Here is a 15,175-nt window from a genome sequence, read left to right on the forward strand (position 1 = left end):
TTTAAAAACTCACTTTTGCAGCGTTTGCATTCTGTTCGCCTACAAGGGGAAGCAAGCCACGCTTGGGGAAGGGGCAGCAGTGGGGAGTCCCCTGGGTGGCCCAGAGAGATGGGGGGCCTGGGGGCTGGCTGGAAGTCGGGGGGCCAGGCCCCAAAATGCCTCGCTGTAGCTATGGGCCTGGCTGAAGGTATCTATTGTTTATAGAAATATTTTTTCTAATCATTCAGTACAGACATTCTGAGCATCAGATCCTATATTTGCTCTTGCAGCATGTGCTCATTTTTTTCCTGTTTCCAACATGTCACAGCTTTATAAATTTAGGGGGAAATGCTGCATGTAGCATAACAGACATTAGTTCATTCTTGAACACAGCAGGGCCCTCCCTTTCCAAAATATGGTCATTTTGCACAGCCTTTATTGTTAGGACTAAAATCTATTCCTAATATTCTTAAATTGGTCAAATAAAATGTGTATCAAATGATCGCTTGCCGTGACACTCTCAATAGTTTGTAACATTTTAAAAGCAGCTGTAGATCAAAATTCTAATACTACACAGATGTGGTAGCACTGAAGGGGTGGCATGCATTGTAGACTGAAATACATAATGTGAAAGAATGTATAAACAAGTGCTATGTTTGAAGCAAGAAGTTCCCAAGACACATGGTACATATCACTATAGAGTCCTTAGGAAACAGTTCTAGGGAGTCATCTTGAACACTTAACAAAAATAAAAACAACTCAGAGAACTGAGTTGAATACTGTGGAAGAAATCTTTGTATCCATCACCCCAGAGGAAACCTTGGGTATAGAGTAGGATGTAGCTTGAGATGCAATGACGGAAGAATTTGCACAAATCACTTGTGCAAGAATAGGGGAGAGGAGTACCCACTGATTTTTCCTTTGTAGTGCAACTCCCCTTCTACATTGCAGCCATACTATTCCTGAAGGATTCAAGCCCTTTAAAAAAAAAACTGGCTAAATTTGAAATCTTAATTTAATATAAAACTGTTAAAATCTAATATGCTTTATTGCAACTGAATCAATGGATTTCTCAAATGTGTTGCCAAAGCCTCCTTTGATTTGTCAAAGGCTCACACACAGTACATGACCAAAGCTTTTAAAGCCACTAGGTAGCATTAAAACAGCTCTATTTCGTTGAAAACAAATATGTCCTAAGAACAGCAAATGCAGAGACTGCAAAACGGGAAAGGTGAACTAAATCACTGATTTAAATTCTTTTATCTTGTTGATTTAATTCATTAGCTTAAATTGTATGATTTAAATAAATTCATCCTGCTTTTTTACAGTATTACGCATTAGTCATGATTTAATAATAGATATTAAAAAGGCATTTACCAAATATTTTTATGCCTTACAGTTCCAATTTACAACACAATAATACACCTGACCTTTTGCTTAAAGCTTCAAACACGCCACTGTCACTAGCCAGTGAATAATTGGACAGACATGCTGAGACTCGCCTGGCTCTCCTCTCCAACCTTCTAGCACTGTCTTCACGTAGAGTCACAACTGTAACATGGGGGGAAAGACAGCAAAGACAAAGATCTCACACTAAAGGTATTCTCAGCAACAAGCCAAAAACAAAAAGCTCCAGAAAAGCAATCAGTACAAATTATGGCATACTACAAATATGAAAGAAAATACATTTTGAAGCAGTTCCCCATAATTCGAGGTGAGGGTAGGGATTGATCCAGACAACACTAATGCTTTTAAGTCCCTCTACTTTCAATATAGCACATAATTAACTTTTGCAATACTGCGTCACTTGTTTCTCTGGTGAAAGACTGAGTTCGTGATTACCTCATTACTATCTATGCATTTCAAGATGAGCCGCTTAAGAAAAATAAACTTATAAATTAAAAAAAAAATTATTTGGGTTTTTTTTTTGCTTTACCCCACTAAAGTATATTCAATTTAAAATATTAGATTCTTGCATGATCTAGTATTTAGTTTGCTGAAAACTGGTTCTTCATGCCATGAGAATACTACTGCTGTCTAACGCCAGTGAACAATTTTGTTTCAAGTTCCTAACATTTTGTAAACAGATAAATACATATATTAGATGGCACAGTCTACGATTTTATTTAGAATGCACACGCCATGTGATCAATCACTCTCACGAGAATTTCACCAACATAAATCTATCAGTCAAGATACATGAAACAGCATTCCAAAATTCTCATTCAATAAAAGATACAGACTACACATATGAAGTGGGAATGTCCAAAGCTACATAGAAGGTAGACAGAACTACTACTCCTATTAATTTTGAATTAATTTTGGGTTCTTGCCAAAGTATCCCAAAAAGTGTTTTAAAATGTGTGAAACTGAAATTATTATGACTACACATTATTGTGCTGTTTTTACATAGGAACAGACAATTGTAACCACCTACAGAAATAGGCAATACAACACATATTTTTTGTAGAGTTACGCCAGTCAAATTTCAGTGAGTTTAGACTGGAATAACTGCACAGGATTTCAGTGATAATTTATCAAGGACTATGTCTAAAGGCTAAATGACACATAGGACAAGTTTATATATAGTAGCAAGTTACTTATTTAAAAATGTATAGACCACAAATCCAAGTGTTTAAAAGTACTGGCCATAGAATAATACACGGTTTAAAATCTTTATAATTTTACACAAGTTGGGGCTAGCATTCACGGACTAAGGGCAGACTGCTGGTCAACCAGATTTGTCTAAATACTAATCCTGCACAATTCAGCAAAGTAGCATTTCTACAATGGAACTCTTACCCCCCTCCCAAATATTTTGCAGCTGAACGTCCAATTGAGAATGCTATGCTGTATTTACTAATCCAGTTTCTTACTATCAGGAACAGAAATTATGAATACTGTATGGCAAGTCCTGTTCTCTTAAAAATGTTAACATGATTCTGCAAAATCGCAGCACTTTTATTAAACTGTGATGGTGAGAGAAAGCAAAACAGTGAAATGTACATCCTCAAACATAAGCAAGCCATCATCTCGCTTCCTCAGAGCTACCATACCTTGGATACTACAGAAACTTGCATTTTGGTATATAAAGTATCAAGATACAACATGGAAATGTCACAACTCCGGCGGGTTACAAAATGTTTCACTTATGGTATCTGACTTGGTGCTTGCCATGAAAACATCTAAACATCAGGACAACACCCCAAACTACAGTATGCAGGCAGTAGCTGCTGGTGTATATTTTTGATTGAAAATCCACAGGAAAAGAGCTTGACAACAAGAGACACTATTTGAAATGTCATCTAAGTGGGACCTCCCCAAGTAGCATTTAAACTAAATACAGAAATGATGCATAAAAACTGAAAAGGTTTTCTTTCCTTAAGGTAGGATATACAGATCTGGTTAAAAAGGAAAGAAAAGGAGCTGAAATGTCTGAGAGGCTAAAGGCTTTAAGAATTTAAATAAATGTACAATATCCACTTCTGACATCACCTAAAAATGAGTAGAACTAGATTCTCAAACTATACCAACAGATTCACCAATGAATAGGAAAATGTTATGATTGATTCTGTGTTTTCTGTGTTTTAGATGTTTGAATCATGTTCTCATCAAAATAAAAAATAACCTGTCTAACCACAAACATATACCGTAGCACATTTGTAAATCCACATCCATAGCTTATCAAGCACATTTAGGGTAGCAACTGAAGCTTCAAAACACAGAACCTTCAGTAGTGAATACCAATGAATAATGGCTTGCATCTTTGCACTTGTGCTAGAGCACAGCAGCCTGTTGCACAAAATCAAGCATACATTTCCACTTGCACAAGATCTTGGGCAACCAATTTCTGGGTACTACAATATATAGGAAGCAAAGCACTAGGTGTTGTATAAGATCTTGTGACAGCAGAACTGCACTAAATTGCCACTTGTGCATTGTGATCCAGGCCATTGAGGGCAGAGTATTTACAGATGAAAATACTTGAAAGGGCTACAAGGCTGTGCATATAAGATACTGAACAAAAGCAATGGAGCAACATTCCTTCCTTCCTACATGCAGCCAATACAGAACAAAAAAAGCACACAACACGCAGGGTTTTACAAGCAGAAGCAGGGAGGGACAATGATACACAATAATGAAGTCTAGGTTCACTTACAGCATATTTTTCTTTGGTGCCACAATGAGAAACAAAGTAAAAAAATAATTTAAGTACAAAATACAAACGGTGTAATCTATTTTTAATTAATACACATAAGATTACATAAGAAGTACCTGAAACTTCCTAACTCATGAAAAATATTAAAAGTGAAAGGACAGATAATATGGGTATCATTAATAGCTTATTATTTGGATTTCAACAGTTCACATTAAATCGTGGCACTTTCCTTTCTCTGGATTTTACACAACGCACACACTTTTACTAACTAAACTATTTCTAGAAATGCAATCAATTCGAAAAATAGAAATTAGTTTCTGTAAGCAGTTTTTCTTTTTAAAAACACAGATACATTTTGTGAACATTTTAAAGCCCATTACTCTCTAGAATGTGCACTCTTTCCCATAACCCAATTATAGTCTTCTATAAGACCAACTTCATATGCTACATTTACATCATGGCTGTTCCTGACAAATTAAGACATATGAACGCCACTCTGTAAGGAAGGCATTTTTATTTATTTATTTTGCTTCATTTATATCCCGCCTTTCTCCCTAATGGGGGCTCAAAGTGCCTTACATAGCTCTCCTCTCCCCCATTTAATCTGCACAAAACGCTGTGAGGTAGGTTAGGCTGAAAGTGTGTGAAGGCTTCGCATTTATGTGAAGTGGTTCCTAGACACTTCAGACCAACTTTAAATATGCTAGCAAAGCCCCTCTTTCAGAAGAAGGCTTACTGGTATGTTAACATATAAAATAAATCCAAATCTATGTACTACTAGCATATCTAAAATAACTTCATGCTGATAACAGCTGAAGAAATGGAACTGTGGAGCCGCTATGCCTATTATATAAATAATACAGACATTAAGTCTGTATTATGCTTCTCCAGTATTAGGAGCCAGCTATTCTACATTGTCTACACCAATTTAAAAACACAGACTCTTTAAATGCAATCTTTCCCATATAGAGAACCACTTTTAAATGACCCAACTATGTTGGTGAGGACAAACTACACAAATCCTAATCACTGAATTTGAACTCCACCAGGAGAAAAGATGGTTTTCCATGGGGAAAACCTGTGCATCCAGCCGTTGCCCACATGCTTGGATCACACTAATACTACACTAGCCACATGGCACTTGCTCAGGAAAAGGCAGGCCCCACACAACTGGGGCAGCATTTGAAGGCCCCATAATCACTCCCCAAAATTATTACATAAAGGAAACAAAGGATTTTGAAAAATTCAGATGTTGACATTCTTCAGGACATCCTCTTTTGGGGTGCGCGCGCGTGTGCTTGTGAGCCTGGAAGTCATGGTGACTTCTGGCGACCCCTAGTGGGGTTTGGACGTTTCATAGAGGTGGCTTGATTGCCTGCCTCTGCGTCCTGGCCCTGGTATTCATTGGAGGTCACCCTTCCATATATTTGCCAGGGTCGGCCCTTCTTAACTTCCAAGATCTGCCGAGATCAGGCTTGCCTGGCCTATAGTACAATTGTACAGGTTCGCTAAGTTAAAAATGATGCATTTATGTTCTTAGATCAGAAATAGTAGGAAAAGAAATACTGCATATTCAATTTACCCCAAATTTCTGGGGGGGGGGGGTTACAGAAAGGAAAGCCCCTTTCTTCTGTGGCTTCCAAATTTCCAGAAATTTTACATCTCTAAACCTGGGACCTTCTGCATGCAAAGCATACACTTGCTACAAACAGAAGAAAACCAAGGAGATCTTGTCAACATCCCCCCAAAAAACACACTGAAGAGCTGGAAAAGGTACAGAAGAGGGCAACCAAGATGATTAGGGGGTTGGAACACCTTTCCTATGAGGTAAGGCTGAAGAGTCTGGGGCTTTTCAGTTTAGAAAAGAGATAAGGGGACACATGGAACTCAAGGACATCCAATGAAGCTTACGGACAGTAGATTCAGGATGGGCAAAAGGAAATATTTCTTTATAAAATGAGTGATTAATATGTGAAATTTACTGCCAGAGTATGTAGTGATGGCCACAGGCTTGGACAAGAAAGGTAATTGGACAGATTCATGGAGGATACATTTATGCGGTGGCTCAAGTGGTTAAGACGCTGAACTGCAGGCTGTGAAAGGTCAGTAGTTCAGCAGTTGGAGACCCGGGTGCCGCATGACGGAGTGAGCTCCCATCTCTAGTTCCAGCTCCTGCCAATCTAGCAGTTTGAAAGCAAGAAATTGCAAGTAGATAAACAGGTACCACTTCGGTGGGAAGGTAACAGCGTTCCGTACGCCTTGGTGTTTAGTCATGCCGGCCACATGACCACGGAAACGTCTTCGGACAGCGCTGGCTCTTCGGCTTTGAAACGGAGATGAGCACCACAACCCTAGAGTCGGAACCTTTACCTTTACTTACTAGCCATGGTGACGAAAGGGAACCTCCACATTCAGAGGCAGTGAATCTTTGAATACCAGTGCCAGGAGGCAATTTCAGGGGAAAGCCTTGGCCTCTATGCCCTGTTGTTGGCCCTCCATAGTAACTGGTTGGCCACTGTGTGAAACAGGATGCTGATCAAGAAGGTCTGATCTTACGTTCTTATGGAGGGGAATATGTCAGAGTTAGTACCCTTCTGTACATCTCATGATAGTGAAATTTCTTTTGTCTACTTTAAATCTACTCCAAGTTAGTTTCACTGGGGGATTCCAAGTAGGAGAAAAATCCTCCCCATTTTCTTTTTACCGTGCATAATGTTTTAAGTCTGTATGCTTAAAACTCCATCAGTTTGCTGTAAAAGCTCCAACCTTTTACTCTTCTTCATAGGGAGGTCCCTCCACCCTCCCAATCCTGTTGGTTGCCTTTTCCCACTACTTTTCTAGTGCTGCAATGTCCTTTTTGAACTGGGGTGACCAGAATGTTATTCAGTGTTACTAATGTGGCCACACAAGGCTGTCTACGTGACATTGAGAAGTGTCAGTTATGTTTTACAGCAATAAATAATTAAAGATGTATGTGAAGAATGACTATCATTTATCTATCTGTTCAGTTCTAAGAAGTATTCAAACACTGAAAAGAATTTAGAGAAGAACTCCAAAGGATAAAACATTAAGAAGTCAAGCCACAGGAGGAAAACCTGAAGGAACACAGTAAGACTACAGCAAGACAGAGAAGAGATGCAAGTTGGAATTTCTAAATGCTTAAGAGAAGGTCAAAAAGAAGAGAGGAAAAACACTGTTCATTTTATAGACAGAAAACAAGCCTAAACTGACTTCAAAACAGACTAAGAATTTAGACACTAAGTACTTCCTGATGGTGAACAATTTAATCAATATAAGGAAACTAGAAGGACATAAAGGCTTTTTCACTGGAGGTTTTCAAGAAGGATCAGCCCAGTGGTCTATCAGGGTTCTTCAAGTATAACATACCCACGCATGACAAGGGGTCTGCACTCTTGTCCCTTCCAGCACATGAAGCAGGATAAGTAGAAAATGTTACTTGTTGGCTTTGTTGCAAGAAGGCATGAATAAGACAACTAATGGTATCTCGAGAGTCACTTAACCTACACAGCTTCATGTTAGTAAACATGATTAATCACAGGTACGTAAACTGATTAGATTTTAATTTTTTTCACCCCTCAAAAACGGGGGGGGGGGGAGCAAATGCCTTGTTTCATTAAAATGAACTAAGGGGCTTTTTTGAGACAAGTTATTGCATTCTATAAAAAGGGCTGGCAACCGAGGCTGTTTTCAGACACACACAAAAACTACACTCCCTGGACGAACAAGGGTAAAGACATTCAGAATATGCACCCTCTCCACCAAGTCTAAAAACTTACTAAAGCAAGAAATCTTCAACTGAATCACAATGTCTTGTGACATCAGAATTTGTCCACTAACTGGAATTCACTTTGTGCCCACAATCTGTAATTCTGAACTACAGTTTAATCCTGATTTAGGTGTGTGGCAAGAAACAAAACCAAACTTGCTGAAGCACCAAAATCTGATGCAACTCAAGCAATTTTGCTGTGTTTTAAGAAACAGAATTTTGAAGGCGGATAAGATGACTTACCTCCAGAGGTTGGAATGTTTGCCAGCTGCAGTCCTTCATTGTCTGGGAAATAGTCATGAGCCTTAGATGACACTGTTTCTTGAGATCTGTCTTCCCCCAGAACAGAAGCATGAGCTCGAAGCATTTCTAAGGCCCCTGTGCCCATCATTTCCTCATATCCTTCTGACTTTTGGGCCAATGGGGAATCCCGAGAAGTAGGGAGGAAGGGAGTGTCCAGGGGGGAGCTTGGAGGAGACAATGAGGACAGAGAGGACCGTGATGAGAGGGATGCCAGTGACAGAGGTGTATCCAAAGATCTTCTTTGTTTACCGAAACTAGAAGGTCCAATGGAGTCAACATACTGTATGTCTTTACTTGGACAATCAAACGGAATTGCATCAAATCGCATGTGCTGCCCGTAGTCAATAACACTGTCTGATTTCTCATACTGAGGAAGACCATAGATGTCTGTGAAGCTGACAGAACTAAGAGAGCCCCTGCTGGATGCCAAAGATCCGCGGCTGGATGCCAACGACCCCCTGCTGCCGCTAGAAGATATTGTCAGGGTGCTGGCAGACAAGCTAGAAGACAGAAACAAACATGCACCTATTATTTATGAAACCAAAAGTTCAAAAAATGAAAACTGTTTAATCAGTGATTTCAGAGGGGGGGGGGGGGGGGGGGGGGGAGGAGTTAGCTAAGATTAATTCATTTGTCTTTATCTGTAGAGCTATACCAACACACAAAAATGGCAGGAAGAATCAAGTCATATAGGGAAAAGGCATGTCGTGGTTAATCATTCTGGCAGCTCTGTGTTACAGTTTTTAAATGGCTAGAGGGAGGGGGAACATAAAGCATAATAAAATCTCTTTCAGTTTTTACAGCTTTATTGCCAATTTAACTGATAAAAATTCCTCTATTTTCTACTTGGTCACTTTCAGTCTGGTTCAGCAATAGCATGTATGCTATAAATTTATCAGAAGGTTGCCTTTCTATGTCTTGAAATGCCAGTTAGGAACCTACCAACAATTCATTTTCCCAAGATAAATTCAGTGTATCTTAACGTTCAGAGACTGACTAATAAAAGATGGAGCAAAGAGTGAATGTCTACAGTCAATGTCAATTTTCTCAATAAAGGTTTATAGTAACAATCTTTACTATAGCAATTTAATTCACATATGAGAAGTATTTTTAAAAGTTGCTCAGAATTGTCAGAAAACTAGTCTTCAGCATATGGAGGTCATATACTTTATACCTACTTTTTATCATATATTAAAACTTGGTTCTTTTCAGGATTTGTACACACAACAGGAAAATGAATACTATTTCTAGCTTGCTGAAATTACCATAACATATCTTTAACAAAATTTGTAACCATAACTAACTATAACAGAAGTCAGGAAAAAATAGGAACCTCTTCTGTCTTATTTAGGTTCCAAAATGTAAAAATGTAAAGAATTAAGTCCCACTTACACCTATGGAGTGATACTACATTATGGTATGTTTCAAGAACCCTCTTTCTAAATAACTAACCTTTTCAACTGGGACTGTAAATAGGAACTTAAACGAGTTGCTTCTTCCAGCTGCGTTAGCAGACAATTAGTTTTTTCCTGTAACAGTATCCTATAAAAGAGGAAAGTCATCTTCATATATTACAAAAGCAGTCACAAAAAAGTTATTTTTACTTGGTATTTTTTGACAGGATAATTCCCATCGAGGTTTCCAGTAACATCTACTCAGGGTCTGAACAGCCACACTCACATGGGCTTCAATGATAAGACAATGGGTGATGACAGTGTAATGTGTAGTTTCCTCAGTGGTTCACCTGCAACTCACACAAGCATCATACAACCTTGAGAATTTTGTTTCAGGAGAGATAATCTGTAGAAATGAGCATTAACCCAAAAATGACCTGAACCGAACTGGCCAGTTTGGGTCCCCCTTTCTCCGGGCCTTGGCAAGCCACGGCCAGGAGAAGGGGAGGGGAATTGTCCAGGAAGGACTAAATGGCTGGCAGCCATTTAAAACTAAAAGCTGATGGGTGGACCCACCCTGTTGTTAGGTTTAAATGGCTGGCAGCCATTTCAGCAGTCTTTCACTTCTTCCCGCTTCCAAGCCATTTCAGCCTAACAGTGGGGTGGGTGCACCTGTCTGCTGTTAGGCTGAAATGGCTTACAGTCATTTAAATGTAACAGGTGAGCTGTGTGGAACCGCACTGCTCAGCTGTTACATTTAACTGACCCGAACAGTTGAACTGAACCGGACAAAAGTCCATAAATGTTTGGGGAAGGCGCCTTCCCCAAACATTGGTTCGGGGGCTCTGAACCAGGCCAAGTCCATGCCAAAATCTGCCTTGTGCCCATCCCTAATAATCTGTTATTTGTTTAGATAAGAACACTATGCCTAACTCCATGCCCCACTTCCCTTGCCCCAAACTTATAAAGCAATGGCAAGCAAATGGTTGCAGAGAATCTCTGGAGGCCTCTGCCTGAAACTTTCCTTTCTCTGCTCAAAGTCCCTACAGTGTTGCAAAAGCAGCATACTGGGCACAAAACAAACAAAGCTCCTTGCATCTGGGCAGCTGCAGCCTTCTGAGTGACTATCTTTGAGAGAGGGAAGGAAGGGCTCGCAAAGAAGTCACCACAAGGAATTTGCTGCTGCTGTTTTGTCACTACCAGGTTAACGGTAAAAAAGGAGACAATGTTATGGTGAGATTCACTGGTGGAATGGGGGATGTTTGGAATTTTTCACTGCATCTTTGAGATTCTGTCAAGAAGTTCTACTGGGCCAGTAAACTATTTTCAATTATATTTTTTTTGTAATTGCTCAGTTTCCCACACCCAATTTCACACTAAGCCTGCCCCTTGGTAGTTGACATGGCATATCAACATATCCCTACCATATTCCAATCCCTGAACAATGACAGAAAGCAGAATGGGTTCTGTATAGGGGTCTGAAAGGCTTGGTTAATAACAATCTCATCAAAATTATTTGAGTGAAGTGAGCAAAAAGTATATGTAGGGAAGAGTGAACCTGACAGGCAATATTAGTATTGGCACATTAGTACTCAGTCTTCTATTCTGACATTTCTCTTACTCCAGCCTCTAATCACAATATCCTAATACTCAGGAGGAAACACATTTAGTTCCTTGCTTTTATTTAAGAAATGTTTCAGAGGCAGACACCTAAAATACCAGTTGCTGGGGGTAATCTTGGGATACTTCTGACAAGCATGTGACTTCTTGACTTTCAAGGAAAATATGAAAGGTGATTAAGACAAGCAATTCTTACAGGGTTACAGACATGGTCTGTAAGTATCCCCAATACTCTCATCTATTTCAAAAAGATCTGTGCCAGCCTTGCCAAGCAACCTATGGTTGAAACTGGCACCCCTATATTTAATGGTGGATTGGGATAGCAAGCACATCAATTTGATTAACAGACTTATTTACTCAGGTAACGTAGCATAGTATATACATTTGTATCTGTACCCTGTAGCATCTATGAAAATTATCAAATTCCCAGACCTTTCAGCAGCACCATGAGAAGAACTGGCCCTAGCCTGCTGGATCTCAGCCTCCAAACGCCTTTTTTCATCCTCTAGGCGCTCAATGTCTTCGGGAGATCTCCGCTGCTGACTGATGAGCTGCAAATCTTGTAGGAGAGCTTCTTTCTCTTTGATGAGCTGAAGACGATCCCTGTCTGCTTCTGCCATGCCTGGCCAGGATTCATTATCCAATTGGGCCAGCTGCTGCTGGATATTGGAAACCCTTTATTATAACAGAAGACAAAGAAATAAAGGTTAAAAGAGGAAAAATTAACAAGGAAAAGTCAATTAAGGTCCTTAAAGTGTATTTGAAATAAGACAGGAGAAAGTGAGACTACACATTTATCTGCTGTCCTTATACAGTAAGTATTGGGGGGGGGGGGGACAGGAGGTTGAAAATAGGTATTTCATGCAAGTTATATTTAATGTTGATTCTAGAGTATTTGATAACAACACATAAAACTGAAAAGCCACAAATGCATCCTAATTTCTATTTTTTTAAAAATATCAATTAAAACACAAACAGCAGCATAAAATAACACAAAACACTAAGATGGGTAGCCATGTTTGTCTGTAGCAGTAGAAAAGAGCAACAGTCCAGCAGCATCTTAAAAGACTAACAAAATTTGTGGCAGAGTATGAGTTTTTGTGAACAGTGACTCATGAAAGCTCATGTTGTTCAGTCGCACAAGGACACGGAGGTCCTGACTCTTCGCGACCCCATGGACCACATCATGCCAGGCCCTCCTGTCTTCCGCTGTCCTCTGGAGTTTGCTTAATTTCATGTTCGTTGCATCAGTAACACTGTCTAACCATCTGATCCTTTGCTGTTCCCTTCTTCTTTGACCGTCAATCTTTACCAGCATCAGGGTCTTCCCCAGTGAGTGGTCCTGTCTCATTTGGTGGCCAAAGTATTTGAGCTTCAGCTTCAGTATATGGCCTTCCAGGGAACAGTCAGGGTTGATTTCTTTTAGGATTGACTAACAGTTTATTCTTTATCCAATATTTTTGCTTTTTCTGCCTTTATATTAGACTAATGTGATTTTTTAAGAGCTAAATCACAGTTTAAACCAATTACTAAACTCCCATTAGGAGCTGCGGTGGCTCAAGTGGTTAAGACGCTGAACTGCAGGCTGTGGAAGGTCAGTACTTCAGCAGTTCAAGACCCGAGTTGCCGCATGACGGAGTGAGCTCCCGTCTCTAGTTCCAGCTCCTGCCAACCTAGCAGTTCGAAAGCAAGAAATTGCAAGTAGATAAATAGGGACCACTTCGGTGGGAAGGTAACAGCGTTCCGTGCGCCTTGGTGTTTAGTCATGCCGGCCACATGACCATGGAAACGTCTTTGGACAGCGCTGGCTCTTCGGCTTTGAAACGGAGATGAGCACCGCAACCCTAGAGTCGGACTCGACTGGCTTTCGAGCAAGGGAACCTTTACCTTTACTTTAAACTCCCATTGGAAAAACACCTCCAATTTAGAAAAATCTTCACCTGCACTGCCTAGACTATGAGGAGTCCAACCCCCTTCCAAAGTTTTCCTGCAGCCAGCCCTTTGCTGCCATTTCAGACTTCTCCTTTTGGGGAAGGGAGAAAACCACGGCAGTAGATGGACAAGAAATTATGGAGATGGGACAAGAAACAATGTTCCTGAATTCAGGCCTTAAAGTGAACTTCACAAGGCCTCTGCTCTAGCTAGGAACTTTTACCTACCACTAGTTCCCCCTCTTCCACCCACAAGAATTAAGGATGGAGTGGGGGGGAAGGTGTTTTTCTGAGCTTTCTTGGTAGAGGATGCAGAAAATAGTTTATATTGCAAACAATAAAATCTAGAGCTTTTGTGAATTAGGAGAAAACCTGAATTACAAGGCAAACCTGCAGGAACTCCCCATATTAATCACTTCTGCTATCATAAGACACGGGTGATTTATTTATTTTTTGGGGTTTTTTTATAAAGGAAACAAGTTGGGCCATGCCTAGCTAGCTACAATATGATTGATCACCACCTTATAGGGAACAGGTATTTGTAGTATTCAGCTCCCCATTCACATCAGCATCTATAGAAGTACTAGTGCTGGGAAACATTCCCCCTTCCCATGTCTTACTATTTGCTGCTGCACCGTAATACTAATATGTCAGCTACTCTGCCATATCAGCATTTCTACAAACAGTATAACAATGTTTGCAGCAGTTGCTTATCTCCATAATTTTTTTGTGTATTTGTGTGGTGGTAGGTGGAGGAACCTTGTGTTTATTGGTGTGTAAATCAGGGAATCTCATGAAGAACCACAAATAGCTGCGTATCAGGGACAGAAGAGAAACTAAAATGAGCAAGAATAAAATTAATAAAGTCATTGCTGGCAAGGAAGCAGCAAGCTCACAGCCAAATTTGTTTGTAGCATCCCTCAGCTTTCCAACAACAACGAAAAGACAAATGTGCAGACTCAGGAAAGACAAACAGAAACAAATGTTCAGGGTTTGTTTGTTTTTCCCCATTGTACCATCTGTATATTAGTGAGTGCTCATAATACCAAGAAGATAAGAGACCAAACAGTGTTAGTATTTCTCCATATTCCCCATGTACATCGATATTAAAGGTTTCCCTTGCTCAAAAGCCAGTTGAATCCAACTCTAGGGGGCGGTGCTCATCTCTGTTTCCAAGCTGAAGACCCAGAGATGTCCAAAGACGTTTCTGTGGTCATGTGGCCGGCATGACTAAATGGTTGGCAGGAGCTGGGGCCAGAGATGGGAGCTCACTCTGTCACGCGGCCCTAGGGTCTCGAACTGCCGAACTACAGACCTTCTGGTCTGCAGTTCAACTGAAAATAAAGATTTTGGTTGTTTGTTCTAATGAAAGGAAAACCACATATTTAACACAGGCTAGGTCAGTGGTGGCAAACCTATGGCACGTGCTATCACCCCAGCCAGGCCCAGACCATCATTAAAGTGTCGAATTCTTTGCCAAATAATTTTAAGTAAATGAAAGCATTTGGGATTGTTTCCCTTACTTTCTTTGGATCATCTTAAGTTAATGTGGGTTTTGGGTCGCAGTTTGGGCACTCGGTCTCTAAAAGGTTCGCCATCACTGGGCTAGGCTATACAATTTAATTCTCCCTTACAGTTAACACTGGACCTTTCTTAAAGCCCAGAGTCTACAAGGACATATGTGAAGTACAGCAGGTTACATTCCAGCAGTTTGTCATGCTGCAGCAACTACTGCTACCTGGTATGCTCAGAACTCATTGTCCTGCGACACTCTGCACTTAGTGCTACCTTTCTCATCCAAGCAGTTCACTGAGTTTTAAAAATACATAAACTCTCTTATTTATGGTGGGCACTTTAATCTTTCAGTATTTTCTGCTCATGATGCTTTCTGCATCTTTTGAAATATACTGGAACCAGACAGAATAATTTAACAGGCAAACATAAAGTTGGAGATACAAGTATATCAATACCACATGAATACTCTTTGTGCCTTTCAACATTT

The 15,175-nt window shown here is 40.1% G+C and overlaps 1 protein-coding gene across 1 annotated transcript in view; it reads right to left on the bottom strand.

Moving 5' to 3' along the window:
* The window catches only part of WWC3 (WWC family member 3), a 55,478-nt gene that overhangs the window by 15,919 nt on the left and 24,384 nt on the right, over positions 1 to 15,175 (bottom strand). Inside the window, exons 8-11 of the mRNA XM_015423134.1 lie at positions 11,675 to 11,917; positions 9,681 to 9,770; positions 8,169 to 8,728; positions 1,410 to 1,530 (exon numbers count right to left, since the gene is read on the bottom strand). Of these exons, the coding sequence (XP_015278620.1) occupies positions 1,410 to 1,530; positions 8,169 to 8,728; positions 9,681 to 9,770; positions 11,675 to 11,917 (1,014 nt within the window). The remainder of the gene's footprint in view (positions 1 to 1,409; positions 1,531 to 8,168; positions 8,729 to 9,680; positions 9,771 to 11,674; positions 11,918 to 15,175) is intronic.

This window comes from Gekko japonicus, unplaced genomic scaffold, assembly GCF_001447785.1.
Source record: "Gekko japonicus isolate JY-2015 unplaced genomic scaffold, Gekko_japonicus_V1.1 scaffold478, whole genome shotgun sequence".
In the NCBI taxonomy this organism is placed as follows: domain Eukaryota; kingdom Metazoa; phylum Chordata; class Lepidosauria; order Squamata; family Gekkonidae; genus Gekko; species Gekko japonicus.